Source organism: Anopheles coluzzii, chromosome 2, assembly GCF_943734685.1.
Source record: "Anopheles coluzzii chromosome 2, AcolN3, whole genome shotgun sequence".
Classification (NCBI taxonomy): Eukaryota; Metazoa; Arthropoda; class Insecta; order Diptera; family Culicidae; genus Anopheles; species Anopheles coluzzii.
The window spans coordinates 1,623,987-1,650,167 of NC_064670.1; the positions used below are offsets into that span (position 1 = coordinate 1,623,987).

At 48.9% G+C, this 26,181-nt stretch overlaps 9 protein-coding genes across 11 annotated transcripts; 4 read left to right on the top strand and 5 right to left on the bottom strand.

Moving 5' to 3' along the window:
• Positions 1–3: 3 nt before the first annotated feature.
• On the bottom strand, positions 4–8,529 carry LOC120953216 (uncharacterized). The gene is made up of 6 exons (XM_040372979.2): positions 8,046–8,529; positions 6,493–7,975; positions 3,447–6,431; positions 3,251–3,364; positions 1,932–3,173; positions 4–1,629 (listed from the first exon to the last, which is right to left on the bottom strand). The coding sequence occupies exons 1-6, from the start codon at positions 8,160–8,162 to the stop codon at positions 905–907; spliced, it is 6,666 nt and encodes a 2,221-aa protein (XP_040228913.2). The 5' UTR covers positions 8,163–8,529; the 3' UTR covers positions 4–904.
• A 572-nt stretch (positions 8,530–9,101) lies between these two features.
• LOC120952812 (histone-arginine methyltransferase METTL23) lies at positions 9,102–10,199 on the top strand. Its single transcript, XM_040372331.2, has 2 exons — positions 9,102–9,427; positions 9,597–10,199. The coding sequence occupies exons 1-2, from the start codon at positions 9,308–9,310 to the stop codon at positions 10,197–10,199; spliced, it is 723 nt and encodes a 240-aa protein (XP_040228265.1). The 5' UTR covers positions 9,102–9,307.
• Positions 10,200–10,251: 52 nt separating this feature from the next.
• LOC120952815 (SRA stem-loop-interacting RNA-binding protein, mitochondrial) lies at positions 10,252–10,645 on the top strand. Its single transcript, XM_040372334.2, has one exon. It carries the CDS (start codon positions 10,252–10,254, stop codon positions 10,531–10,533), a length of 282 nt encoding a protein of 93 aa, XP_040228268.1. The 3' UTR covers positions 10,534–10,645.
• On the bottom strand, positions 10,627–12,668 carry LOC120952810 (probable ATP-dependent RNA helicase DDX55 homolog). Its single transcript, XM_040372329.2, has 2 exons — positions 12,460–12,668; positions 10,627–12,398 (listed from the first exon to the last, which is right to left on the bottom strand). The coding sequence occupies exons 1-2, from the start codon at positions 12,562–12,564 to the stop codon at positions 10,668–10,670; spliced, it is 1,836 nt and encodes a 611-aa protein (XP_040228263.2). The 5' UTR covers positions 12,565–12,668; the 3' UTR covers positions 10,627–10,667.
• An 84-nt stretch (positions 12,669–12,752) lies between these two features.
• LOC120952809 (cleavage and polyadenylation specificity factor 73) lies at positions 12,753–15,057 on the top strand. The gene has a single exon (XM_040372328.2). The coding sequence runs from the start codon at positions 12,905–12,907 to the stop codon at positions 14,975–14,977; it is 2,073 nt and encodes a 690-aa protein (XP_040228262.2). The 5' UTR covers positions 12,753–12,904; the 3' UTR covers positions 14,978–15,057.
• A 17-nt stretch (positions 15,058–15,074) lies between these two features.
• LOC120952806 (uncharacterized) lies at positions 15,075–20,693 on the bottom strand. Of its 3 annotated transcripts, none has more exons than XM_040372324.2 (3): positions 20,302–20,693; positions 19,216–19,754; positions 15,075–19,150 (listed from the first exon to the last, which is right to left on the bottom strand). In XM_040372324.2, the coding sequence occupies exons 2-3, from the start codon at positions 19,617–19,619 to the stop codon at positions 16,081–16,083; spliced, it is 3,474 nt and encodes a 1,157-aa protein (XP_040228258.2). In that variant the 5' UTR covers positions 19,620–19,754; positions 20,302–20,693; the 3' UTR covers positions 15,075–16,080. The 3 variants fall into 3 exon arrangements, with proteins under 3 accessions (XP_040228258.2, XP_040228260.2, XP_040228259.2); XM_040372326.2 differs by having other exon boundaries at positions 20,288–20,693; XM_040372325.2 differs by lacking the exon at positions 20,302–20,693 and adding an exon at positions 19,907–20,277.
• Positions 20,694–20,794: 101 nt separating this feature from the next.
• LOC120952811 (uncharacterized) lies at positions 20,795–21,970 on the bottom strand. The gene is made up of 2 exons (XM_040372330.2): positions 21,704–21,970; positions 20,795–21,629 (listed from the first exon to the last, which is right to left on the bottom strand). Exons 1-2 carry the CDS (start codon positions 21,872–21,874, stop codon positions 20,841–20,843), a joined length of 960 nt encoding a protein of 319 aa, XP_040228264.2. The 5' UTR covers positions 21,875–21,970; the 3' UTR covers positions 20,795–20,840.
• Positions 21,971–21,999: 29 nt separating this feature from the next.
• LOC120952808 (gamma-tubulin complex component 5) lies at positions 22,000–25,661 on the top strand. The gene is made up of 4 exons (XM_040372327.2): positions 22,000–22,196; positions 22,271–24,061; positions 24,127–25,348; positions 25,409–25,661. Exons 1-4 carry the CDS (start codon positions 22,116–22,118, stop codon positions 25,450–25,452), a joined length of 3,138 nt encoding a protein of 1,045 aa, XP_040228261.2. The 5' UTR covers positions 22,000–22,115; the 3' UTR covers positions 25,453–25,661.
• Positions 25,354–26,155, bottom strand: LOC120952813 (DNA-directed RNA polymerase II subunit Rpb4). The gene is made up of 3 exons (XM_040372332.2): positions 25,975–26,155; positions 25,728–25,908; positions 25,354–25,639 (listed from the first exon to the last, which is right to left on the bottom strand). Exons 1-3 carry the CDS (start codon positions 26,036–26,038, stop codon positions 25,465–25,467), a joined length of 420 nt encoding a protein of 139 aa, XP_040228266.1. The 5' UTR covers positions 26,039–26,155; the 3' UTR covers positions 25,354–25,464.
• Positions 26,156–26,181: the final 26 nt, after the last annotated feature.

Sequence of the window (26,181 nt, forward strand, 5' to 3'; positions counted from 1 at the left end):
CACTTTGAATGGAGTTGGTTTTTATTCGTACCACTTGCACATCACCACCACAGCATGGCCAATAGGTTTATTTTACTCTTACCTTAGTTCTCACCACTGCTAGCTAGCTTGTCTACATTGAAACTTCCGAATTCCTTCAAAACTCTGACGACTGAACATCGCCTAAGCATAAATGCAGCGAAATAAATAGAACTGATTCTTTATCAAAACTTTGCTCCCACTGCTGAAAAAACGTCGGTTTTTCATTCCAAATTTCAACACGTGTAAGATGGGATCGGAACGCTTCAATTCAAAATGTGGAAGATGGAATATAGCTTATGCAGCAGCTTTAAAATACACGCATGAAAGATTGAAAACTATTTTACAGGGCAAAATGTTGAGATCGCTGTAAACGCTTGGAGGTAAAAAACAAACAAACAAAACAGGTCGCACGTTTATGTAATTAATTAAACGTTTCAACCGCTGTCCTGTGTGCTGCTGGACTACAAATCTATCTCTTTACGTCATATTTTTTCCGCGAGGGAATCGATAAAGGAGTAGGATGAGCTTTGAGTATCGTCACTTACGAAGCAAGTATGTACAGAAATCGATCGATCGATAATTCTTATGAAAAAAGGAACATTCAAAGGAAAATGTTACAAATGTAGCTTTCGCACACACACACTGTGGTGTAAAATAAACATACACCAAGATTAAGCAAGAAAAACTGTACAGTCCAGGTTTAAGTTGGCCCTTATCATCTAACTCAAGGCACCTTCCTATTTCTATCTTTCGTTCCATAGAGCTGAAGAGCACGCTAACCTTGAGGAAATAATTACAGCAAACTACTTTCCCCGCCCTTGTCGCAGAGCAAGGACAAACACACAAACTAAACGTAAATTTACTTACTACCTGGCTCAACTTCTCACCCTTGACTTGTGCGCTTCTTGCGCCGCAGGTGCTTCCGGTAGCCCTTTCCGTACCAGCCCGGTTTGACCTTGGGCCTATGCACAGCACCATTGGTTCCATTTTTAGTGACGTTGGACGGTGACGCACTATCGCCCACTGCCGACTCCGACTCACACTTCGCTCGCTTGGTCACTCTAGCGTCCGCCTCCTTCGATTCTTCGTCTGCCAGCGGGCGTCGTTTTTGTTCAAGCAAATCGGTTCGCTCAACGGCAGAAGAGGAGGAAATGGTCTTACCACCGTCACCGGCAGGCGCTTTCGATGTCGATGCAAGGGACGACGCTGCTGCTTCCGGCATGTCTGGCTGATATTTTTCGCTTTCACCGTCAGAGAAATCACAACATTCGCAGACCACCGTCTTGCCGCGGCGGTATGATTTGACCGTGAACTCTGCCGGCTGCGGGGGATAGAATTGGCAGCTGTGTTGGGAATAGTTTTCGAAACAAAATTTGCACTCAATTTCCAGCGGTTGCTGCGGTTCCAGCTTCAACGTCGAGCCACAGCCCCACAGGTTCACGTCCGGCGGCGGTGGATGAATAATGCTGTGCAGGCCAGAGTAGGCGTAGTTCACGTCGTACCATTGGGGCAAGGCGGCGTTCGCGGTGCTGGTCTGTTGTTGGTGTTGCTGGATTGCGGTCTTGTAGTACGTTAGGATACGTTTGTACTTTTCCTGTTGCGAAATAACTGGTCAGCAAAGAAAGAGAACGAAGAATACGATTAATTTGGGTATTATGTGAGTAATTTTTGTGATCTGATTTAAATTATTATTTTGTTGTTGTTGTTACTGCTTTATCAAATGACCTTATACATTTCGTTTTTCCCGAATGCAAATAACTTTTTCCATTGTATCAATGTTGTGGAAAGTCGGCACGTACTGTACCGTATCAACGAACTTTTGCTGACAACGCCATCAAGAGGTGTTTTTGTTTGTTTTTGCACAACCCAGCACGCATTAATGATACATTTTATCGTTCAAAGTTACTTACTTGCAGCATTTGAGCTCGTCCCAATTGTTGCGGCGAATGGAGCCTGGAAATAGCCTACTGGGGCAGCTATCGTGAATAACCGGCCAGCCGTGGTGGAAGTTGTCGCCGCTGTCGTTGTCACATGTTCGCTCGCCGCAGGCTTCGAGCACGTGGCCGTCTCTGACGATTCGTCATTCGACCGTTTCTTCTTCTTCTCTGGATGTTTAATGTTCAAAAACTCCGGCTTCCGGCGAATGCGGAAACTACGTGACCGTCCACCACCACCACCACCACCACAACTACTTTCACCCATTTCATCACTTTCGTTTGCTCCATCCAGTGACCGGCTGGAGCGATTGCTTCTTCGCCGTTCCCGTGGTGACTGATCGATCGTAGTATCCGTATCGGAGTCCGTCTTTTCCGGTGTTGCGAGCTGCTTGTGCAAACGCACGGACTCGAGACGCTTAGAGCGACGCTTCTTCACTCGGCTCTCGTCATCGTCGTCCGTCTGTTCGTCCGACTCAAGTCGGAAGGATTTTGCGGGTGTGGTTGGAGTGGCAGTCGTTGAAGAGCAAGCAGACGTCGGCACGTTATCGGGTACAATTTGACTTTTCAGTGGGCTTGTCAGAAGCACTAAGTTTGTACCCATTCCGGCAGGGAAACCTAACAGGTTCGGGAATCTTGCCTGCTTGCTGATGAAGCTATTGTTCTTTAGCATGTACGCGGCCACACCGGTCGCGTTCGGTGTAAGGGCAGCTTGAAAAGGTATGAACGATGGAGTCATTCCCACGCCAGCGGTTGGTGTTGGTGGAATAATATGGCCAGCACCGTTTGGTGCTGGGGTGACTTTGAGCGCATTACAGTGCATCGGTGCAGTGAGCAGCAAAGCAGATGGCATCGGCATCGGTTTAGAGGCCGGCGGATGCACTGTTACTGGAGGTTGTGTAGAATTCTGCTCCTCCTGGTTAACCACATCAGTCTTATCGTTTTTGGGGACGTCATCTTCCGTTAGATCAATAACGGGTTCGGCTATTTTGGCAGCCACTTGTGTCGGCATCTGATATTTGATCGGCGCTATCAACTTCAGCGCTGGCGGATAAACTTCGGTGAATCTTGGGGCTGCTTCGTACAGTTCTAACAGCGCACTATTGCTAAGCACAACTTTTACCATGTTTTGCTGCGGTGTGGGCTTGAGCTGTGACGATTGCTGTGGGGCACACTCTGTGCTCTTTGCTATACACTCCAGGGTTTGAGGATTGTTTCCTAGTTAAAAAAAAAAAACAATGTAAGCCATTATATATTTAATTCACTCTTACAATTCTACTCTAATGTGGACTTACTTTCTGTGGAAGGTTGAATTAAGGTGTCACAGTCACTTGACATTGCAACATCCTTTGCACAAGCTGTACTTTGATCAATATGTTCCTGGATGTTGTTTCTATTACTTGGAAAATCTGCGGAAAACAATATGGTATGGATTAGAAAAAGAAAAAATATATGGGCGTTTTTGATGATGTGTGTTTGAACTTTACTCACCTTTTGTAGAAGGTTCAGCAAAGTTGTCGGACTCAATTGACATCGAATCCTCCTTTCTATTCGTATCGTCCATTTGCTCGTTGGGTTCTTTTTCGTTCAGAGCATGTTCATCCAACGGCTGAGGGATGAAGTTGGAAGATCTTTCGTCTTGATCCATAGGTAAAACATCGGTGCTAATTTCAGGATGTTCTAATGGAAGTTCTCCTTCGGAAGTTCTTTTGTTAGCAGAGCCTTCTTCTGTATCATCCATTGCGCTGATCGTTTCAATCTGATCATTGTTACGTGTTGTTCCAGCTTGATCTAGCTCTGGATCACTGGCAGTCAGATCAATATGCTCTTGATAACATTCACTTTTTAAAGGAGAACATGCATTCCTTGTGACCAGACGTGGAGAAATTTCAGTAACTTGCAAAGAATTATCAGGTGCATACTTTAACGGTACATCACTAACCGATGATTCCTGTTCACTTTCATTACGACAATCATCATTATCCAAAGCATCTTCTTCTAAGCGCTTACTTTCTGGAGATAAAGACTCAACATCGTTTGATTCAATACTGGTCAGTTCACCACATATGTCCTTTGAGTGATGGTCCTTCTCGTCTGCATCGATTGATTGTGGAGCAATTATCGTCTTTGATTCTACGTCTGTTGATCGCAACATAACATTGGAGAAAGCATTTGATTGGACAACTTCCTCCCCAGATGAATCATGCTGAACCTTCTCGTCTTTCCAATCAGGATCATCGTCCCGGATGCTGTCTGTGTTGGCTGTTGCATTAACACTTTTAGGTTCTTTTGTTGGCGTTACACATAAATCTGCTGGAATCATTTCAATGTCATCGAATGTTTCATATCTGCGCCAGGACTCTTCGCTGCCCAGATCGATCATTGTCGCTTCCCCACCAAAAGACTTCGTTATCGGTATTTCTTGTTCAGCAGTAACAGTGGCTGTTTCTTTCTCGGTCGAGCTTGTCCGATCGTCTTTGTTGTTGATCATGTTCGAAACATCACACAACTTCGACACTTCCAACTGATCTGACTGGTTGACAGTTGTGCAATGATTTTGTTCATGGCATGACGGCATTTGCTCAGCTTTGCAATTCGAATTGCCTTTAGCAGATAATTCACCAACCGATAAATCTTCTACTACTGTCTCTGTGTGTGGATCAGTTTTGGTCACTTCTTCAACAATTTTGGATGGCTCATATGACTCACAATCAATAACATTCTCAGCATTCAGGGCCGCATCATGCTCTTGGCTGCTTATGACATCCTCATCTGGTGAGTTTGTTGTTTCACTCAAAGAACCCTTTATGTTGCTTGCTTTCGAATCTTTAGAAGTATCTGGCGTTGGCTCGTTTGGAAACTCAGCTTTTTCTTGTTTTGAGGACTCCTTAGACACTGGTTCATCCAATTCTTGGCTGTGAATTGGTGAGCCAGTCTCTTTGCTTAATATTCTTAGATGGTCCTTTTGTGAACTGCCGTCAGTCCGACAATCGATCTGGTCTTCATTCTTTTTCGGTGAATGCGAAGGACTAATTGGTTTCTGTTCATATTCCGGATAACTCCTGCTAAATGATGATTCATCTTCACTTTCAAGGTTTGTTGTAGCACTGTGTCTCAGTTCATCTAACTCACATGCCACGATAGCGTCAGAAATTGCTCCGGAATTTGAAGCCATATTTTCATTTCCAACGAAGTTATCATTTTCAACAGACATCGATAAAGTGCCTACTCGTTGTATATCTGATCCAATACATGACTCTTTATCTGATGTTTCACCTTCTTTTGTATTATCTGGATGCGGTGTCGGTAACAGTTCTTCTCTTACCATTTTGTCATCTTCCCGGCGTTCTTCTTCCCCATGCTTAGTTTCTTTATCACCGAGTTGTTCGGTATGCTCTGACCGTTCATTCATAACCGTTGCAAGCGTTGGGCCAGATTCCGAACATACAGTAGAAGTGCCAACGGCAAAGCATGGAATATTTGCGTCAAAGTCTATCTCTTGGTTCTCCCCAGAATTACTCTCTGAAGATGATGAATCTATCGTAATGCATTCGATAATATCGGGGAAAGAGACCTCATTTTCTTCATGCGGCCTGCATTTTAACGCGTTAATATTATCGGAAGGTTCCATTGCAGATTCTGTACATGAAGCAGTTACAGTTTCCTGTGATGTTCCACCCATTTCCGGGGTTGAGTCAAGAGTGTTTTCTGAACTTTTGTTCTCTTCTATCTTCGGTTCTATTTCAGTGCTAACCTCTTGTGTGGTTCCAAGACTATGCCTTTCGCAAGAATTTACACTCTCGTGTCCTTCTACGCACTCGTTTCGTACTGATGTGTTTGAAATCGATGTATCCACAAGACATTCATCTTTAACACATGTCGGTTTATCCATACCTTCATCCATTACAGGAATTTCTTCTCTCATGCCATTCTCCTGGGTGCATTCCAGTTTGATTTGAATGGGTTCCGGAGCCGTCACAGCTATGTTTTCATTTTTATTTCCTTCTGTCCTCTGCAACTCCGACGATATAGCTGCAAATGCATTCTGATCTTTCACTTCATCGGAAACCAATGTATTTTCACTCTTCACATTTTCAGCATCGTGTTCGATGACACACTCCTGCAAAAGCTTTTCTGGCACAGTTTTGCATCCTACTGATGTTTCTTCTATAGGTTCCACTTTTGGTACACTATTTAACTTTGATTCTGCTTCATTTACTGCAGTACCAGAGGCAACGAAACTTGATGATGGGTTTACATTGTCAGGACGGTGTTGGTTTAGTGGCACCAAACCAGGCGGCGGATTGGTTACAACTACCGGCTTCACGATAAGTTGTATGTTATTACACAATGGCAACTTGTTCAGAACACCTGAGTTTGAAGCGCTCTTTTCAGAGATATTCTTCTTTTCTGCCTTTATTTGTTGCTGAACTAATGTTACACCTGGCTGTAGCAATAGTGGCACGGGAACTTGTACTAAAAAAGAAGTTAACGTAAGCATTTACAGTATTACTTATGAACTGTAGTTTCCACTTACCTAGCTTTTCCGCACTCTTAGCTTCATCGACTGGCCGTGGTTTACTGTCCAAGAGGCCAGAACATCCTACAGAGTTCATGGTTGTCAGTACGTGTCGTAGATTGCCGAACAGATTCGATGCAGTGTCGATTTTTATCACGTTCGCAGGAGGAGAAGATGGAGGTGATTTAGATTCACTGCTTGTGGTCGGATTGTTGTTCGGTTCGTTTTTCGTTTGACCTGCACCGCTAGATGTCGTCAAGCAGGGTACCAGGGGAGGTAAATGGCCGGGCCCGGGTGATCCTCGCGATTCTGAACGACCCGCCGGGCTCAGCAGTATATTATAATTGGTACTAATTTTCTGCTGTTGGGCAAGGATTAAGTTGTTAAGGTACATTTGCTGTGCAGATGCGCATGTACTGGCAGAAAGACTCGTTTCTGGTTTAGTTTCCTTTTCTCGCTCGCTGCTCGCTGATTCCTCCGTGTTTTCTTCTTTGGTGGTGGCAGTGGTTTTCTTCAGCATTGGCTGTGAAGCAGTGTGCTGTTCGTCGGCCAGCAGCAAAGTTGCGTGAGCAAATATTGGATCCTTCAGCCGGTTGTACACCGGCACATCTATGTTGAGGTGCTTCATAACCAGCATCATCACCTGATCGCATTTACCGTTAATTTTCAGCGTCGATACCTTGTCCTTCGGCGTCCACTGGAGGTTGATTATAAAGATCTTAGGCCGCTTTTTGATCGGCCGATCTGTGGCCCACAACCACGTATACTTCCGAAGCACCTTTAGGCTCGAGCCAATGCACAGGATTAAATCAGTCTTCTCTGTGTGGGGTGTTACGCCGGCCCAGTTCAGGGGCCACTTTAGCTGGCCTCTCTCGCCAAAATGCACGATCGTGTCGATCAGGGGCCCACCGCAGCGTCGGCATCGACGATTCGTCTTGTGGTAGTGCCGTGCGGTGAATTGGGTCGTGTCGAAAAGTCTCCAGTATTCGGCGTTCGGTTTGCACTGCTTGCACACCTCCACGTACATATTTCCGTGCACTTCCGAGAGGGAAAAGCGAGGCAACCCCGAACGAAGATGCAAACCGTCGCAGTTTTGTGACAGTACGTGCTTTAGAATGCCCCGTCGGTGCAGTTCAAAGAGCGCCATATGGGTGTAGGTGGGGTCGGCCAGAGACAAATCGTACTCTCCTATGTCTTTGCCCTGCTCGAGCAGCGTCCATATTCCTTGGCTGCCGCGATAGTCTGGTATTTTAGCGGACGTGCTTATTCCCGCCCCAGTATATACGATCAGATGATTCGCTTTGGCAATCGCTTGGGCTAGCTTCAGCGCCTTTTTTTCGATAATGTCTGGCTCATCCTCCGTTTCCAGCACGCGCTCCTTGTACTCTACATTGCGTTTGCGGCGCTCGAGAATTTGTTTCACCACTTCCGGCTCACTCTCCAACAGTCGTACCTCATCATGGGTACGTTTGCTTTCGCACTTGTTTAATACTGCCGCTATCTGAAAAGGCAAACAAAGGATAATTAGCCAACGAAGGACACACCATGCCACATTCAAATCCGTTGTTTACCTTGCGCCAAGAGTCACGTTTTTGCTTTTTCGGACATTCTTCTTTGGGAGGTGATTTACGGCGCCGTGTCGCTCCTTGCTCCAGTATAGCCGATAGTGTGATGCCCTTCATTCGCATTTTGCATACAGATTTCGGATGGTTCCAGGTGAAGCATTACATTAATTAACATCTAATTGCAATTAGTTCCTGGGACACGGATTTGCCAAGCTTCTCCGCCAAGTCGCAATCTATTCACAGTTCCATTCGAATGCCGTTTACGGTTTGTTGTGTTAAACGAGTATCACTTCCATTAGTCCGTAGCTGTAGCAGTTGTATTTACTTGTTACGGAACATTTTTCAAGAAATCTCCCCAAATTTAGGATACTTTTATCCCTACAAAAAGCCTCGCGCTAGTGACAGCTTGCCAGACGAGGGTGTTTTATATTTTTTTATTATTGTTTATTGTGCTTTTGTGCACCTTTCCTATGCTTCCGGTTCGAGTACGATTGAATCTGGGTGTTTGTGTATGTAATTCCAAGAACGCGCTTGAAGCCGGCTTGAGCAGTTGAATTTGTATTGGGTTTGTTTTGATTGGTTTTCGACTTCAACTCAACTATGGTGATGTAAACGAATTTTTTGAGGGCCCTTTCACACCGGACGAATGTGAGAATTCGCGCGTTCGACGAACTTAGCTCATTTCCAAATTTATGAACGAAAATCCCCATGAACCCAACACGAACTTTGTCGGTTGCGCATTCAAATCAAAGCATCAAGCACATTCAAAAGCAAAAACTTTGTACAAAAAAGCCGCCTCGCCTGTTTTGGTGAATGAAAATGTTTTTTCCACACTAGAAAACGTTTGTATTTACCACATTTTAACATGTTTTGTTTTGTTGAGAGTTCGTGCCTATTTCGGTATATTGAGCTACAGCCGTACTGAGCTACGTTTGTCGAACGCGCGAATTGTCACATTCGTCCGGTGTGCAAGAGAGTGCTGGATCGACGCAGCCATGCCAGTGGTGCCAGCACGATTGATTGGCATAGTATTTCAGTTTTTCATTCCGTTCGCCTTGTTCCCAATTACATTTGCGATGGATTGCAAGCCTTCGCCAATTCTATTTCTTTCGGCTTCAGTATGATGAGGGTTGAATTGCACTTTAACGCAAACAAACTAAATAATATGCGCCATAAATAATGCCCGTCGCTTTACTGTGAGCATGTCCTAGTGGTCGACCAGTGTGAAATGTGTACAATAGCCCAAACAAGGGTCAGTTTGGACGAAAATGACCAAATTCCAACAAATGGAAAACGATGGCGAGCAGATAAAAAGGTTTGTTTTCGGTAGCAAATCTAGGCACGGAGCCTCGTATGTGGGCGAAAAGCTGGAAATACTCATACCGGAGGTAAGTTGCGCACTGATGGCATTGGGAAAAGTGTTTGTGTACGGTATTTGTTTGATTTTGTTTGCTGTTGGGCTGACGCTTGCGTTCTGGCCAAATGTCAAAGCGCGATCTTGTGAACCACGCACCACACGCGGAGAATAAGTTTCTATCCGATTCCGTTGCTTTGCAGCTTCCACTGCCAGGATATTCGTTCTACACCTGGCCCTCTGCCCCGGTGCTGGCGTGGTTTCTCTGGGAACGGCGGCACTCGCTCATCAACAAGCGGATACTGGAGATAGGAGCCGGCACAGCACTGCCGGGTCTGCTGGCTGCCAAGTGTGGGGCTCACGTAACACTCAGCGATTGCAGTACGCTACCGAAAACCTTGGAACACATCCAACGCTGCTGCAGGCTGAACAATTTAGTGCCCGGTCCGGGCAAGGACATCGAGGTTATCGGGCTGACGTGGGGACTGTTTCTGGATCAGGTGTTGCAGCTCGGCCCGCTGGATCTGATCCTCGGCTCGGACGTGTTCTACGACCCGTCGGTGTTTGAAGAAATCCTAGTGACGATATCATTCATACTCGAGGCGAATCCGGGAGCAAAATTCATCTGCACCTATCAGGAACGGAGCGCCGACTGGTGTATCGAGAATCTGCTCAAAAAGTGGGACCTGGTGTGTTCCGTGATTAGCTTGGACAATCTGAGCGAGGATCTCGGTGTCGACCCGCAAGAGTTGATGGGCAACCATACCGTGCACTTGCTGGAAATAGTACGAAAGCCTATCGGATAAAATCAAACGGTCGTCGGTCAGTCGAGTGATTAGCCACAACCGATACACTGCCATGTCTTCCACCACAGCTGCCGCCAGCACCATCGCCCGAGGGGTGCAAAAACTGTTCGTGGGCAACCTACCGTGGACGGTTAGCACAAAGGAGCTGAAAACGTACTTCTCCAAGTACGGTCACGTCCATTCGACCAACGTAATCTATGACAAGTCGACCGGCATCAGTCGCGGCTACGGGTTCATCGTGTTCAGTACGCGGGAGGGTTTCACCAATGCCACCAACAACCGGTTGCACGTGCTCGAGGGACGTGTGCTGGACTTGCAACCTGCCTCTTCTTAAAATTAAACATAAATTCTAGCTACATAGCAAAGGGGGAATGATTCGTTTTAAATAGTTACAGAGTCGAATTCATGATTTCGTTGAATAGAAACATTATTTAGCTGTAATCCGTGCGCCGCGTGCAAGCGTCTTCTTTATTCAGAGTCATCCAAACCATCCCCATCCTTGATGCCCATTTTATCGTCGTACTCCTCTTCGGTGATTTTTTTCCTTTTCACCTTTTTCAACAATCGAATATCGTTGGCCAGCTCCTCGAGGTCTTCCTGCGAATATTTGGTCCGTTTCTTTTTGGCCGGCACTGCTTCACCCGCCTCAATGGCGGCCTTTCGTACCTGTTTCTTTTCCCTTCGCTTCTTACGGATTTCCTTCCGCTCCTCGCGTGCCTTGCTGGCCTGCTCCCAGGGTATCGTTTTCTTCCGGATCAACTTCTTCTTTCCCTTCCATTCGCCTGTTTCGGCGTACGTTTTCAGCTTCGCCTGAAATGACGCTTGCTTTTGCTTATCCTTGTACGCTAGCTTGAATACGTCCACCAACTGTTCTGGTCCTTGGAACGTTTCCTTGAACTGTGGCTTCATCTCGGGCATGCGGGGCAACTGCAGCAGTCCGTAGCTGGTCGCTACCTTACCGAGATCGAGATCCTTCAATCGCAGGATTAAATTGCACTCGTGCTTACTGTACGCCTGCACGTGTGACACAAACGCTCGATTCGCTTGATCGAATGTGGCGCGATCCGTCTTTTGCAGCTGATGCAGTGTGCGTAACGTTTCCGCCAATCTTGCTTCGGGAATTTCCAGTTCCACCTCCTTGAGGGCAACCTTTTGATTGCGCGTCAGAAAGTCCACGTAAGCGTCCTCGGTCGGCAGTAGCATAATTAGCGCATTACCTTCCGATCCCTGGCGTGCGGTGCGGCCTACACGATGCACAAATGCGGCCGCACTGGACGGTGGATCCCACTGCAATACCCAGTCCACCTCGGGAATGTCGACGCCACGGGCAAGCACATCGGTACAGAGCAGCAGCGCACTGTCGGCTTCGCGGAACGTCTGCAGTATTCCGAAGCGTTGCGATTTCATTTTCCCGTGCAGCCCCAGCACTTGCATCGAGGGCACCAGGGCCGCCATAGCAACGGACCAATACTCAACGCAAGCGCACGTTGGCAAGAACAGCATCGCTTTCTTGATCTGTTGCAAGCTTATAAACTCGAGCATAGCGACCATCTTCTGTTCCGGTTCGACGAACAGGTAGTAATTTTGCAGCAGCTTCGGCGTACTTGTGGTTGCCTTCTCGCGGACGCTCACCAGCACGGGATTGCGTAAACCGGCGCGCATTAAATCCTTCACCTCCTTGGTTTGCGTTGCCGAAAACAGTCCCGTACGGCGCTGGCGGGGCAGATATGCGAGGATCGTGTTGATTGTCGCCTCAAACCCCATGTCGAGCAGGCGGTCCGCCTCGTCCAGTACTAGCAGCTCCAGATTCTTGACCTTTGCAGCCAAATTTAGATCGCCTTTGCGTTCAAACAGATCCTGCAAGCGACCGGGTGTGGCAACGAGAATGTTGGCACCTTGCTTCAGGATCGACATCACGTCTTCCTCTACCGAGTTTCCTCCGATGAGCATTTTCTGCCGGAAGCACCTCAACTCATCGTGGGCCAGAAATTCGGACAGCACGTCGTGAATCTGAGTGGCTAGTTCGCGCGTGGGCGAAACGATCACGGCTCCGATTTCATGCTTCTTCCATGCCTCGCTTCGCTTCCGTTTGAGCAGCAGCTCCAGCAGGGGGACGAGGAATGCTAGCGTTTTTCCCGAACCCGTCACCGCCTCTGCTGCCACGTCTTTGTAGGACAAGAGCAGGGGAATGGTGGCTCCCTGTAAAATACACGCCTCGGTTAGGGAAGAAGCTAGCAATTCGGTATTTTCAGCGTACTACCTGCACCGGTGTCATCTTATCGAACCCGAGCCGTTTTATCACCGCGAGCACTGGCGCACTTAGTGGGGTGGACAGCTCGGTCCATTTGCCGCTCGGTCGGGGCATCTTTACATGTGGAGCACTTTTTGAATGTTTGAGGACGGATTAAAAAATGTTGAAATTTCTCCCGTAAAATCACACAACACTCTGCGGCAGTTCCACACACAACACAAATGCACGTGCCCGCGTGTTTACCTCAAACACACCGTTTGACAGCGGCAGCTGCTTGTCGTTTGACACATAGCAAGCCGGCGTAGGCCCCGAGCAGCTACACGCCAAAACAAAGCTGGTGGTGAAAATTGTGTGTTTATCGACGCTTCACTACACGACACGCAGAGTTCAATTATCCCACAAAAAGACCGGCAAAAGATCGTCACAGCAACAGATTAAGATTTCAGCGCACACAATGGCTCAAAAGCGAGCGTCGAACGGTGCACGGCTGCTGAAGGAGGAAAGCGATTTGATGGTGATACGCCCGCTTGGTGCGGGCCAGGAAGTGGGCCGATCCTGCATCATGCTGGAGTTCAAGGGGAAAAAGATCATGCTGGACTGCGGCATCCATCCCGGTCTGTCCGGGATGGATGCACTGCCGTTCGTCGATCTGATCGATGCGGATCAAATCGATCTGCTGTTCATCTCTCACTTCCATCTGGACCACTGCGGTGCGCTGCCCTGGTTTCTGCAGAAGACTTCCTTCAAGGGCCGATGCTTTATGACGCACGCTACAAAGGCCATCTACCGGTGGATGCTGTCCGATTACATTAAGGTGAGCAACATTTCCACCGACCAAATGCTGTACACGGAGGCGGATCTGGAGGCCAGCATGGAGAAGATCGAAACGATCAATTTTCACGAGGAGCGTGACATTCTGGGGGTGCGGTTCTGGGCGTACAACGCGGGCCACGTGCTCGGTGCGGCCATGTTTATGATTGAAATCGCCGGCATTCGGGTGATGTACACGGGCGACTTCTCCCGCCAGGAGGATCGGCATTTGATGGCGGCGGAGATTCCGGCCATGCGCCCGGACGTGCTGATCACCGAGTCCACGTACGGAACGCACATACACGAGAAGCGCGAGGATCGCGAGAATCGATTCACCTCGCTCGTGCAAAAGATTGTCCAACAGGGTGGCCGGTGCTTGATTCCGGTGTTCGCGCTTGGCCGAGCGCAGGAGCTGCTGCTCATACTGGACGAGTACTGGAGTCAAAATCCGGATCTGCAGGAAATTCCCATCTATTACGCATCCTCGCTGGCCAAGAAATGTATGGCCGTGTACCAGACGTACATCAACGCGATGAACGATAAGATCCGGCGTCAGATTGCCATCAACAATCCGTTTGTGTTTCGGTTCATCTCGAACTTGAAGGGCATCGATCACTTCGACGATGTCGGACCGTGCGTCGTGATGGCGTCGCCCGGCATGATGCAGAGCGGTCTGTCCCGCGAGCTGTTCGAGTCGTGGTGTACCGATCCGAAGAACGGTGTCATCATAGCCGGTTACTGTGTCGAGGGGACGCTAGCCAAGACGATTCTGTTTGAGCCGGAAGAAATCACCAGCATGAACGGCCAGAAGCTGCCACTCAACATGTCCGTGGACTACATTTCCTTCTCCGCACACACGGACTACCAGCAGACGAGCGAATTCATTCGACTGCTGCAACCCACCCACGTGGTGCTGGTGCACGGAGAACAGAACGAGATGGGCCGTCTGAAGTCGGCCCTGATGCGCGAGTACGAAGCCAACCCGAAGGTACAAATTACGTTCCACAACCCGCGCAACACGCAACCGGTAGAGTTGTACTTCCGGGGTGAGAAAACGGCCAAGGTTATGGGAACGCTGGCCGTAGGGGAACCGGCCGATTGTCAGCGATTGAGCGGGGTGTTGGTAAAGCGTGAGTTCAAGTACCACCTGCTCGCACCGACCGATCTGTCCAAGTACACCGACATGAGCATGTCGATCGTGACACAAAAGCAAAGCATTCATTGGCCCGGGTCGACCGTAGTGCTGAAGCTGCTGCTAGAGCGTGCCGGTGGGCCGGGATCGGTCGTGGAAACCCCCATACCAGAGGGAAGCACAGCGACGGCCCGGCTGCGGGTGTGCGATTGCATTGATCTTACGGCGGACGGAAAGATCGTTACGCTGGAATGGCAGGCGACACCGGTAAACGACATGTATGCGGACATGGTTATGGCCTGCCTGTTGCAGTGCGACATTGCGGGCAGCAGCGTCATCGGGACGCGTATGTCGAAGGTGGACGAAAAGCACTACCAGGACTGTTTGATCGAAACGCTGCAGGAACTGTTCGGCGAGCAGTCGATGGAGAAGTTCATCGATTCGGACCGGCTAACGGTGACCGTGCGGGGAAAGCGCATCGTGATCAACTTGCAGACGCACGAAGTCGAATGCGACCAGGACGAGCAGCTGTATCAGACGGTGTACATGACCGTGCGCAAGCTCAGGCAAAGTTTACTACTGTAGAGAGCAGGGAAGGAGGAGAGGCGAAGTTTGTCTTACAATTGCAAATAAAAGAAACTTTAACATATAGAACTATAATAAAAAAACAACACGTTTGAAGTAATTTATATAAATATATATATTCACATACGTATCATATACTATATACGGATCGTACAGGGATCGCGTTGATTGCGCGGGATTGCGTTTATAGAATATTTCCAGTTTGCAGTCTGTATAAACTTGGAATTAGAGGTGGATTAGCATTTGAGGCAAGGTTAAGTTTCTAGATTTTGTTTTGTCTTTGTCCCTGCGCCACACGCCACGATTACGAACCCAAAACTGTTGCACAAGGCGTACTAATTTTGATACGGGATTAACTGATGACGTGAAGAGAAATGCACATTGCGTATTACCTGGCTACCTGATAATACTGAACATATGTATGTAGCTGCCGCCTGCTTTCCGGGCTGCCTATTGCATCCTACAATCCTACTGTAAGACCTACGCTACGCTACCCCATTGACTCAGTTGTATTTGAAACTATAATAAATAGCTTAAGATAATTCAAAATAATACAAACAAACGTGTGAAACGTTGTCCACACAAACAGCATACCACATTGCTCTCTAGGGCGCAAGCAAACCACTCACACAATACATGTACAATACCATAATTCTACAGTTTGGTAATAACGCCTAGATAAAATATCAGCCTAATCTTACTGGATCGATGAGGCTCTGGGTCCTATCTGTGCTGTGTGCTCGTGCCTTTTGCTCATTACGACCGGTTTACAGGTGCATCAGCGTGTTGTCGCTAACTTGAAAGTACTATTTTTCACTCATCTTTACGAAGCTTTCCAGTCTCTTGGTTCGGTGCATGTCGCGAGTTCTTCTAAAGAATCGTGCCCATGCTGTTTTACTTCTAGCGAATTTTTTGATCAATTTTCTCCAAGAGCCAAACGGTCTGCCAGCCACACCATGCATGCTCTCCGGAGCCGGAGTAGTAGTTGCCATTCCAAGCTGTGAACAGTTGTAAAATTAATGAAGCCATAATGTACTTCTTCCTGCTCGAAATCCTGATCTTCCCAAGCTTCATTTCCGCTTCTTATATCCTTCGGCGTACAATCAGGAGAATGGGTTGCTCCGCCGCTTCAGTGAGCCAAACTTTTTCTCTGCCTCCAGCAGCATCTTTTCGTTCCGGATTACCTCGAACGGGGCCATCTTCAGCAGCTTTCCGCCGGCGACGCCCGTCGTCAGCCGGGTAGTACCATCGGCCGCTCCCACCGACTCATCCGCCAGCTCATCCGAGGGGAAATCTTCGAAGCTCATGTTGCTGAATCCCATCGCTTTCGAGCTTGATTTTGAGCTTCCCTTCGCCGGTCTGGACGTTTGGTCGTCTTTCTTGCTCTTTCCGATCACTGCGACGCCGCTTTCCAGCACGGCTTTGCGGTAGCCACTGACGTTAGCCTTTACCTTCTGCCCGAGCCTACTGGCCAGCTCCTCGCTGCGTCCATGACCGGTGCTGCCGCCACTGCTTTTCTCTTGCAGATGGTTATACTTGACCTTCTGCTTTTTCGTCAGAAATCCTTTGGAGGACACTTTCACAACCGTATCGCTGCTATTGTCGTCGTAATCGTCCGACTTGAGATTACGCACGTCATCGTCTTCCTCGTCCTCTGGGCAGAAGTTGACGTAGTTGTTATCCGGCGAAATGGAGGTCACGCTGTGCGAGGGAATTTGGCTGAAATTTACATAGTCGCGTCTCGCATTCAGGTATTGCTGTCCTGCGACTGCATGGTGCAGGTTACTGCTGTAGGATGCGGAATGGCTAGTCACTATCGTGGATAGAGATACAGAGGATGGTGAAGCTGTCGGCACGGTACCAGTTGCTGCTGCTGCTGCTGCTGCTGCTACTGGCACAGGCAGTATGGGGATCGTTGGTAAAGCTGTACCGGTATGAGGAATAATGTGAGTTAAGGTGACTCCACCGGACTCGAGAGTTACGCGTGAGATTGATGGTTCCTGAGGTGTCATTGTGGCAGGAGCTTTCATTGGATGCTTTACAGCGTTGTTTACTGTAGGCGGAGAAGCTACCATGACACTAGGCGGCAGAGAGGCAATTATTCCAGGCGATGTGGCCGGTACTGTGGGAACTATCGGAGCGACTGGAAACGGTTCAAGTCCAAACAGATCGCGCCGAACATTGGGGGAGCTTTTTTCGCGCTGCGTTGTTGCTGTAGGGGCTATGTTTAAATCGAACAAGTCGTTGCACGTCTTTGGTGCAGGTTCGTAGCTGATTGTAGCTGCCGGTTTTATCGGCGTGGAAGTGACGAACTCACTGGGCAGCAACTCGGCACCCCCACTGGTCGGACAGTGCTCTGGGATGGGATGCACTTCGGGTAGGAACTTGATGACACTGTTCCGCTTTGGCACAAACGGTTTGCGGAAGGGCGCCATCGCAAACGGGTCAAGCTCGGCTTCCGCTTCTTCGTCCTCGTTGATGCATTCACGCTTCTTGGCGGCAATATCGTCCTCGGGCGTGAACGGATCCATCAGGACCTCTTCGCCGCTGGTATTGTTTTCAGCAGCCGACTCATAGTCCAGCTCATCGTCCAACAGCAGCGGCTTTTCGCCCTGAATCATGTCCTCTTCCGCGGAATCGTCCTCATCGATAACGCTGTGCTTGGAGTCCATGTGGTCCCGCTTTTTGACGCGCACCCTGGTCACGATTCGGCTCGTGTTGTCCTCGTTGGTGGTCACACTTTCGCATTCCGCGTGATAGGCACTTGAACCGCACGTCTTGATGCTCTCGCTGATGCAATCGTCCACACTTCCCTCGCCGCCGAACGTTCCGCGCCCGAACGGTTTTCGGCGGGCCGGTTCACAGACAGGAACCTTCGCATTCGCTTCATCTCCCTCCGGGAAATCATCATTCGCCCGTAGATCCGATGCCGACCCGATCGAATCATCGTCGGAAGCATTACCATTCTCCGGTGCATTCGGTTGCTCGCGATTAGCGCCCTTTTTCGCTGATCGGCGCTCACCTCCCTTCGCTGCTGCCCCTGCACTGTGCGAGGACGAGTCTTTGCCGGCGTGAGCCACCTTACTGCGCAGCTTTTTCACCAGCTGCACGTTTTTCATCTGACTCTTGTCCACTTTATGGTATACGGCTTGCAATTTTTCTGGAATGTTGCTCTCCACAAACTGCTTGAAGCTGTGCTTCTTTGCACTTCCTCCTCCGGTGCTGCCGGTGGCGCCGGGGTGCATGTGACCTGCGTAACTACCAACGCCACCAGCTCCACCGACCGCACTGCCAACGCCGAGAGCTAGAGATCCGACGGATTCGGAGTAATATTCCGAATCGCTGTCGTCCGATGTGATGTCGTTAGAGTTGAGCTTTTCGTACTTGTTACGATCGTCCAGCGGTAGCTTGATGAAGCTGGGCGAACCTTTCTCTCCACTGCCGATGAGATCGTCTAGCTTCAGGTTCTTTGGTCCGAGCGCGGGTTTGTCCATGTCCTTGTGGGCACTGCTCAAGCCCGCCACGTCGATGCCATTGCTGCTGCATGGTTCCGTAGGGGTGTTTTGTATCAAGCTTTCCTTGCCCGTGCCTCCCTGTCCACTGCCCACGGCATAGCGCCAACGATCGCTTATTTTCGATGCCAGCTTTGCAGAGCTGCTTTTCTGTTTGAATCGTTTCGGCAGCGTAAACGGAGCAGAACCGAAGGGATCTTCCTCGAGTGTGAGCAAATCTTTGCCCGCCAACGCTCCGTTCGAAGCAGCAATCATACCCGTAGAGAGGGCTTGCGAAAGGGATCCCCGCTGCGTGTCCCAGTACGACACGCAGCGGTCCGATTTCATTTCCTCCGGTGAGGTCACGATAGACGTTTGGCTGCCTTCGAGGCGTAGTTTATCGAATTCCGCTCCGAACAGCTGATCTTCCGTCAGCGTCGAGATGGGGCTGAAAGGCGATGGATCTCCGAACGGGTTCCATGTCGATGATCCGGACAACGGAGAGACTAGCGATTTTTCACTGTTTGAGTTGCTCAGTATGTGCGGCTGGTGCTGTTGCTGCGAGTGCGACAGCACTGTTGGCCGCGGGCGAATGGACACCGTGGTGGATGTGGACATTGGATCCTGCTCAAAGGGAGACAGCAGAGCGGCAGGTGATACTGCGGCCGATGGTACACTGAACCTGGAAGCAAAAAATTGATTTAAAAACGGAATTTGTTTGTTTTGTATGTTTTCACTTGTTCTTACTTAAAACTGTTTGCCTCTCCGTCCACTGGACTGTGCCTCGGTATCGAAGCACCCAGAAATTTATCGTCAAAGTTGGCCACAAACTTGTCGCACTCGACGACTGCTGCCGGTATGGGCGAAATGACGTTTTTCGGCGAGGGATTCAGCGGTATCGCTGCCAGCGTCAGCCCAATCGCAGGCGTGCTCGACGTGTGCTGTTGCGTTGGTTTCGGTCTAGATCGCGGTGCCACACTCGTACCATGCCCGGTGGTGCTGTGGGCTGCTGCGGCAGCCACCGTCTGTCTCGAATCATTCGCCATTCCAGTGATTGTATCGAACGGGAGCTGTTGCTGGTGGGAACTGCACACGTTTACAGCACCAGCACTATTATGCTGATTGGTCGTCGACTGAGGCATCTTCAGCATCACACACACGTCGCAGCTCCGAACCCGATAAGCAGGCTATCTTTGTTCCCTCCCTCCCCGTCTTTGGAACACTCTCCTCCTTCAGTCGTCGGGCTCAGTCGTCATTCCCCATGGCTGGCTGGCTAGCAGCACTACCTGCGAAGAGGAAAAGTAGGCGACGCGTTGCATGCGTGAAATCAGTAACAGCAGCGTTCAGCGCGGCGTGTAAGCACCTAGATACGGGATGAAAGGGGGATTGAAGGGGAGGCGAGGGGGGAGATGCAATCATAACTGGACTTTTTGTTTACATTGACCGATAAAGCCCACGAAGCAAACCCCGTTCACTGCGTGGGTGGATGGCAACACAATCGTAGAAGATAGTGGAAACAAACACTCCGCAATCGCTCCGTCCGCTTTGGTCTGTCCGTTGTCTTTGGTGGCCTATCGCACTGCGTCTGCAGTGGCGCATTGTCCGGGAGCTTGAGATGAAACTGGATCAATGTAAATAACAGCTGCGCTTCTCCCTGCCCGTCAGCCCGTCGCTACGTCAGCGAAACAATAAAAAAACACACACACACGCAGCATGATGAAACATGCACAGACACCTGGCTGCCACAAATGCTAATCTGTGGCCGTACACGAACGTCCTTGCCGAGCAATGATATCTGGATACGGGGTTTTACACGTACCGACTGCCACTTACCTGCTGCGGATCGAGATGCGATTGTTGTTTTTTTTTCTTCTTTTGTCCAATAGTGTAAATCGTTTGCGTAGTTGTTGGACCGAACACAACACAGCAGGCGAGCCAGCACGGCGAAACTAACAAAACGAATTGGTCACTTTGCGGGAGAGTAGGCACAGTTTGGATTTGCACACACACACGCTCACGGCACTGTTCTTAAGTACGTTAGTTTAGCGTCTTGTTCATCTTTGGCAAACAGTTCCAGGTTCCGATGGTTTATTTCCGAATCACACACTCACGACGTTCTTCACCTGCACAGAATTAGCAGTGTTGTGAATTTCGTCCCCTTGCTGGCAGTTGCTGTCAAATGCGAAACAAGCGGACAACTGTGTCGAAGTCGAAAGTGACTTGAGCCAGTTGGCGAAGGGAGAAGAAAGTGAAAACGCACACGAAAACAGTTTACAGCTGTTCGTGCGTGTTGAATCGAAGGCAAAAGAATACGTTGAGCGTTGGATCCTTTTTTTCACATGCTTTATTTACAATTTTTAATTAATCTCCGCTCAGCTAGCTGCTTCAGGCAATGCATCGTCCAGGCAGCAAAACACGGGGGAAATCATCATGAGAATCTTGTACTCGTGAGGACGCTCGCTTCGTAACTGACCGATTAGCATTTCCACGTCGGTATCGTTGGGATTGATAATCTCGTTCATTACGATGGCGTAGAGTCTAATTGCCGGCGGGAATAGTGCGTAGTACTCTTTGCTGGACAGCTGGTCCTTGGCAGAGCGAATGCAAGCGCTAATCAGGGACTGGGCACGAACGCGATCCTGCTTGGCGAGATATGACAGTATGGCATAGAAGGATTCGCCTATCGTAAGGCAGCGTACTAAAAATTGGAATTCTTTCAGCAGCTGCAGCGACCCGTAATCGGCGTCCTGTACTTTCATCAGTGCGTCTACGAGTGGCTCGAGAAACTGTGGGTAGACTTGCGCCAGTTCGCCCACCAGTCTAGGACAATAAAACCGAACGGCCTGTTTCCAGGCACGCATGAAGAAGTTGCACAAGGAAACATCATCGTGGAACGCTGGCACAAACGGTTTTAATAGTTGTACCTTTTCCAGCAGGGATTGCTCCCGTAGTGGTTCGATGTTCACTTCCGCCAATGCTGCGTCCAGCACGGTGGATAATACGTTGGATATTGCTTCACAAGCGCAACTACATCCGGAAGGCGGCAATTTATTGCTTACGCTTTTCATGATCGCCAATCCTTTTTCACGGTCGGGGATGGTAATGTCCGGTAAGGTCGCATTGGCATTGCTGGTAAGCGGGATGCATTGGGAGAGCATTGTCTGAAACACAAAAAAAACAAAAATCACGTTAAACTCATACCGCATATCCGATCAATTGTTCTACTGGTTCCTACCAACTGCGAAAGGATGCTGGGATCCGTTTCGTCCCACGATCGATCGACGATTTCATTCATGCGTTCCTTTATTCGCCGTTGATAGTCGGTGTTGTGAATATCGTTAACTCTTATGCTTTTGGGGCTCGTGCACAAACACTCGTATTTGAATTGAAAATCCATCTCCGCCATGCTTTTATTATTTTTTAAACATTATTTCTCTTCTGCTTATTGCAAATGCTAACAAAACGGGCGCTTTCGTTTGACAGCAACTGTCAAATGGTGCCCTTCGACGAAGTCGCGCGAAAGAAAGGAATCACAACAAACAAGCGAAAACCCTCGCAATGCTACGAATAGTTCGCGTCGGAAGAAAAGTGTTGGAAATTGCACATGCTTAAAATTTGTGAGGACTGGAAAAAACAAAAAGCAAGCCATGTCGACCATGCTGGCGGAAGTGGAAGCCCTGGTGCTACAGCATGTCCCCGAATTGATAAAATCCTTGACTGGCTTTAGTGTGAGTATTTTGGCCTCCTTTTCGCTAGCTCAGAAACCTCCGCGTACATCTGACCGGATTGCATTCTCTTTCAGGAATCGGAGGAGAACTTCAGTATTTGCTATAATTTCACCCTCGGAACGATAAGAAGCGACCGGTACTTGTCGGTAAATAGTCATGAAATACGGAGAAAGATTGAGGCGGTTATTGAAAACATGGAAATTACCAACTTTACTACGGAGGCTGGCCACTTGCGCCGATGCTACGAGGAGTTGATCAATGATCCGGCATGTTTGGATCACTATGTGCACGACATACACTGGTCGGTACTGCTATTTCTTCTAACTGTTGCGTACAATCCAGTCGGAGCTTTAAAGGAACGTCTGCGGACGGGGGAAACGATCGTACTGTTTGAACCTGAACCAGCGGAAGTCAAACTGCAGGACAAGGAACGGGAAGAACTTATTGCAGAGCTGCTCGAGGACAATCTTCCGCTCGAACCTCGCGATGATAATGAAGGTTCGGAGCTGAGTGATTGGAGTGATTTAGAGGAGAGTGCCTCGGGATACTACCACAGTATAGAGCAGAAGGAGGTGGAGGTTGAATCGATTGAGGTGGGCAACAAGCTGGAGGATGGCAAGACCGCTGAGTCCACCGAAATGGTGGTGTTTAGTAAGATTCAGCCACCAAGGCAGGAGGAATCTTACGAAACGTTCAGCGACGAATTTGCCATCGATTGGCTGCAGGAACACGTTCAATCTGCCTGGTGGGACGATCCTCAATACAAGGTGGAGGTAAACAGCGAGCATAGAGGGGCATCGTTTTGTGATTTCTGGACCGAGCGTATCGTAAAGGTGTCGCATGGGTTTCTCAAAAGCGATCCCGTCTCCACCGTGTCGGAGTATTGCATTCTCAGAGAGATACTGTGGATGTTCACCAACCCCGTCGATTGCAAGCTGTTCCGCATCGATGACGATCAGATTTGGATCAACACAAATGTCTCGCTCTCCAGCACCACCGAACACGGCATACAGACGTTTCTGTTGAATTTTACCGAGTACATGACTATCGCGTATCGGTTGAGAAACTTTTGTCGAAGCATTTTGGAACACACGGCGCGAAGCCTTCCGGCGCCACACTCGTTCGAATGCTATGCGGCCGGGGTGAAAAGCTTTTTGGACCATATGGAATCGGTGATGATACGGCACGAAAAGGAGCTTATCAAGCAAGAACCAGGCAAGACGCACACGATCATTAAGCTGTTCCATGAGCTGGAACCGGAACTGTTTGTGCTGAAGAAGCTGTACGACATCCACAAGTTCTCCGTTCTGGACTGGACCAAATTCCCGGCTCACATTGCGGTCGCCCATTTGTTGTCGGGGCTTTTCCGAAGCGTCAAGCTAAGCGCCAACCTTGAGAAGGGAAATCTTGCCTTTGCGTTGCTGCTGGCCGCATTGAAGTGTTACATGAACATGATCGACACCTGGTGGACGGAAGGCCGTCTGGATGATTGGCGGGAAGAGTTTTTGGTGGAAAAAACGTACGGCGAGCATTCTCCCACCGGTCTGCAGACCGGGTATCAGGCCCGGATGTTTTCCAAGTGCAAAATACGCTCCTTTTACGTGAGTTCGGCCATTTCGGAGGTGATTGAAAACGATCCAATCATTAAGCTGTTGCTGCACCACTCACTGGAGGCCGGCTACACGCTGAACATACTGAACGGGCTGGATAGGATAAGCGATATGCGCAAGGAGCAAGGTACGGACGAGAATTTGATCTATACCAGTTTTTTGAAAACGATCGTAGACGAGCTGGAAAGATTCCGTACAGAAAATCCCAGGGAGAGCGGTTGCGATTCTGATCCGCAGGCATCCTTAGCAGTAGAGGTAAGTAGGAAAGTGCTTTGTAAAGCGTATTTTTTTTGGCAATAAAAGTTTTCCTTACTTTGCAGGAAAGAGAACATTCCATGGTGGAAAATCTTCGGAAACAAATGCGAGAGGTTTGTGATGATGATCTCTTGCTTTTGGCCTTCAATAGCACTCTACAGCTGGTGGACGAGAGCTATCGCCTGACTGAAGCTTCCGAACCATCTCAGTCTTGCGCAGGACGTACCGATCGAACACTCTCGAACGCTTACACGCTGTATATGAAGCTTAATTCGATATCTACCCTGCAGCTGCCGCTCGAGCATGTCCTGTTTAATGCGATTAAAAATCTCATGGAAACTAAACGGCACGCAGCCAACCACTACGTCACGTACATCTACAAGGACGAGTTCCACGTGATGGACCATTTGAAAAATATTCGCAAAGTGCTGCTGCTCGAGGCGAGCGATTTGATGGATTACTTCTACAGCGATCTGTTCCGCCGGATTGAGGCAGGTGAAAACTGGGCCAACCCGTATCTGCTCACAATTCAGCTGAACGACATTCTAGCGTCACGGTTCAACGACATGACGTCACTTTTCACAGTCGAGGTGAATCGTACCGCTGGTTACAAGCTCGACACAACCACGGTACTGTTGGCGATCGACGAAATACGCGTTCTGTACAATCCAAGTCACGATTTGAGCAACATGATCAACGACGACACGATGGCCAGCTACAATAGCGTGTTTCGGTTCCTGCTGAAAGTGAAATGGGCGCTCGGTACGCTGGAAATGCTACGCTTTCCGGAACTGTTGAAGAAGCGGCCTCCCTACGCGAGCTTCGGCATGCTCGATTTGATCCTGAAGCGGTTGGCAATGTTAAAGTTTTGGATGATATTTTCGGTGCAGTGCATCCATTCCCATCTGATGACGCACGTGCTGCAATCGTTTGGCGAACAGCTCGACGAGAAGCTGGATCTGGCCGATAATTTGAGTGAAATGATAACGGTCCATCAGTCGTACATTGGTACGATTTTCGATCATTGCTTTCAGCAGGACGATAGCAAACCGGTGATGGAAGGCATTGTGCGCCTGTTAAACTTGGTGCACATTTTGCGTGACGAGTGGAACAACACTGTACTGCACACGGAAATGGACGCCCGAGGCGACATCCCGGACAACAGTACAATGGGCGACTTCATCGAAAATTCTCAGGTGGACGAACTGGAGCGAACGTACTGCAAGTGTCATCAACAGCTGGCTAAATTGCTTAGTCGTGAAGCGTACGGAAAGCACAAGTTACATCGTAAGTATGGAGCACGTTTGCTATTGAATGTGTCTTGTATTGATTTTATATATCTTACAGTTACGGGGCTCGCTGATGCGTTTAGTTACAATGTGCCATACTGAGGATTTGTCTCGTTAGTATTGCAAACTGCGCTTCGTGCCGATGTCGTCCAGTATTTGCTGCAGCTCGTCGTCTTCGAAGCGGCCCTCGAGTGAAGGGATCAGTGCTTTTGCTTCTTCCGGCGAAGCCGGGCAAAGGTTCCCCAACGCTGCAAGCTCGAATTTATGAAGTTTCTTCTGCATCAATAAACTGTGTTTAGAAACAAACGAAATCAGAGATACTACAATGGTAAGGACGGACGGGGACCAAGTGAACTGGTTAGAGCAACCAAGGGTACCTTCTGACGCTGGCAATCGTTTCCTTGTTGCGGAATTTCCGAAACTCGTTCGTGTAGGTGTACGTTTTGTGGAATACTTCGGAAAACTCTTGCTCCTCTTCCGACGACTCGTTTTGGTTCTTGCGATGCTCCAACAGCATGTGCACCTCGCTAATCAGCAGGGTTTCGGCGCTTTCAAACTCTGTAAACAAACGCCATCGGGTCAGCACAATCTTGCGAAGAAACGATGCAATGGAGCACGCATTACCTTTGGGAAACTGAAGATCTGCCGCATCCTCCTCCACCATATCTACCGGGTTGAATCCTGCCATTGTTTGGGATGTTTAAATTGTTAGAAGTGTATATTTTGGAGAACACCCAGCAAAATTGCTCGACCGCTTCTCGTGGTAATCTGCGGTATGCAGGATTGTTTATGAGCCGTTCTTTGCGGTGAATACACTGACGTCCATTGGTT

Excerpts from the sequence above, each read along its gene's own strand:
- LOC120953216 (XM_040372979.2), bottom strand. The coding sequence starts at position 8,162 with ATGCGAATGAAGGGCATCACACTATCGGCTATACTGGAGCAAGGAGCG. Across the intron at positions 6,432-6,492 it reads TAAGAGTGCGGAAAAGCTAG|TACAAGTTCCCGTGCCACTA; the intron begins GTAAGTGGAAAC and ends CTTCTTTTTTAG. Across the intron at positions 3,365-3,446 it reads TGCTGAACCTTCTACAAAAG|ATTTTCCAAGTAATAGAAAC; the intron begins GTGAGTAAAGTT and ends TGTTTTCCGCAG.
- LOC120952806 (XM_040372324.2), bottom strand. The coding sequence starts at position 19,619 with ATGCTGAAGATGCCTCAGTCGACGACCAATCAGCATAATAGTGCTGGT. Across the intron at positions 19,151-19,215 it reads GGAGAGGCAAACAGTTTTAA|GTTCAGTGTACCATCGGCCG; the intron begins GTAAGAACAAGT and ends TTTTGCTTCCAG.
- LOC120952812 (XM_040372331.2), top strand. The coding sequence starts at position 9,308 with ATGACCAAATTCCAACAAATGGAAAACGATGGCGAGCAGATAAAAAGG. Across the intron at positions 9,428-9,596 it reads TGGAAATACTCATACCGGAG|CTTCCACTGCCAGGATATTC; the intron begins GTAAGTTGCGCA and ends GTTGCTTTGCAG.
- LOC120952809 (XM_040372328.2), top strand. The coding sequence starts at position 12,905 with ATGGCTCAAAAGCGAGCGTCGAACGGTGCACGGCTGCTGAAGGAGGAA.
- LOC120952811 (XM_040372330.2), bottom strand. The coding sequence starts at position 21,874 with ATGGCGGAGATGGATTTTCAATTCAAATACGAGTGTTTGTGCACGAGC. Across the intron at positions 21,630-21,703 it reads CCAGCATCCTTTCGCAGTTG|ACAATGCTCTCCCAATGCAT; the intron begins GTAGGAACCAGT and ends TTTGTGTTTCAG.
- LOC120952815 (XM_040372334.2), top strand. The coding sequence starts at position 10,252 with ATGTCTTCCACCACAGCTGCCGCCAGCACCATCGCCCGAGGGGTGCAA.
- LOC120952813 (XM_040372332.2), bottom strand. The coding sequence starts at position 26,038 with ATGGCAGGATTCAACCCGGTAGATATGGTGGAGGAGGATGCGGCAGAT. Across the intron at positions 25,909-25,974 it reads AGATCTTCAGTTTCCCAAAG|AGTTTGAAAGCGCCGAAACC; the intron begins GTAATGCGTGCT and ends GTTTGTTTACAG. Across the intron at positions 25,640-25,727 it reads ACGATTGCCAGCGTCAGAAG|TTTATTGATGCAGAAGAAAC; the intron begins GTACCCTTGGTT and ends TTCTAAACACAG.
- LOC120952810 (XM_040372329.2), bottom strand. The coding sequence starts at position 12,564 with ATGCCCCGACCGAGCGGCAAATGGACCGAGCTGTCCACCCCACTAAGT. Across the intron at positions 12,399-12,459 it reads ATAAGATGACACCGGTGCAG|GGAGCCACCATTCCCCTGCT; the intron begins GTAGTACGCTGA and ends TGTATTTTACAG.
- LOC120952808 (XM_040372327.2), top strand. The coding sequence starts at position 22,116 with ATGTCGACCATGCTGGCGGAAGTGGAAGCCCTGGTGCTACAGCATGTC. Across the intron at positions 22,197-22,270 it reads AATCCTTGACTGGCTTTAGT|GAATCGGAGGAGAACTTCAG; the intron begins GTGAGTATTTTG and ends ATTCTCTTTCAG. Across the intron at positions 24,062-24,126 it reads AGGCATCCTTAGCAGTAGAG|GAAAGAGAACATTCCATGGT; the intron begins GTAAGTAGGAAA and ends CTTACTTTGCAG.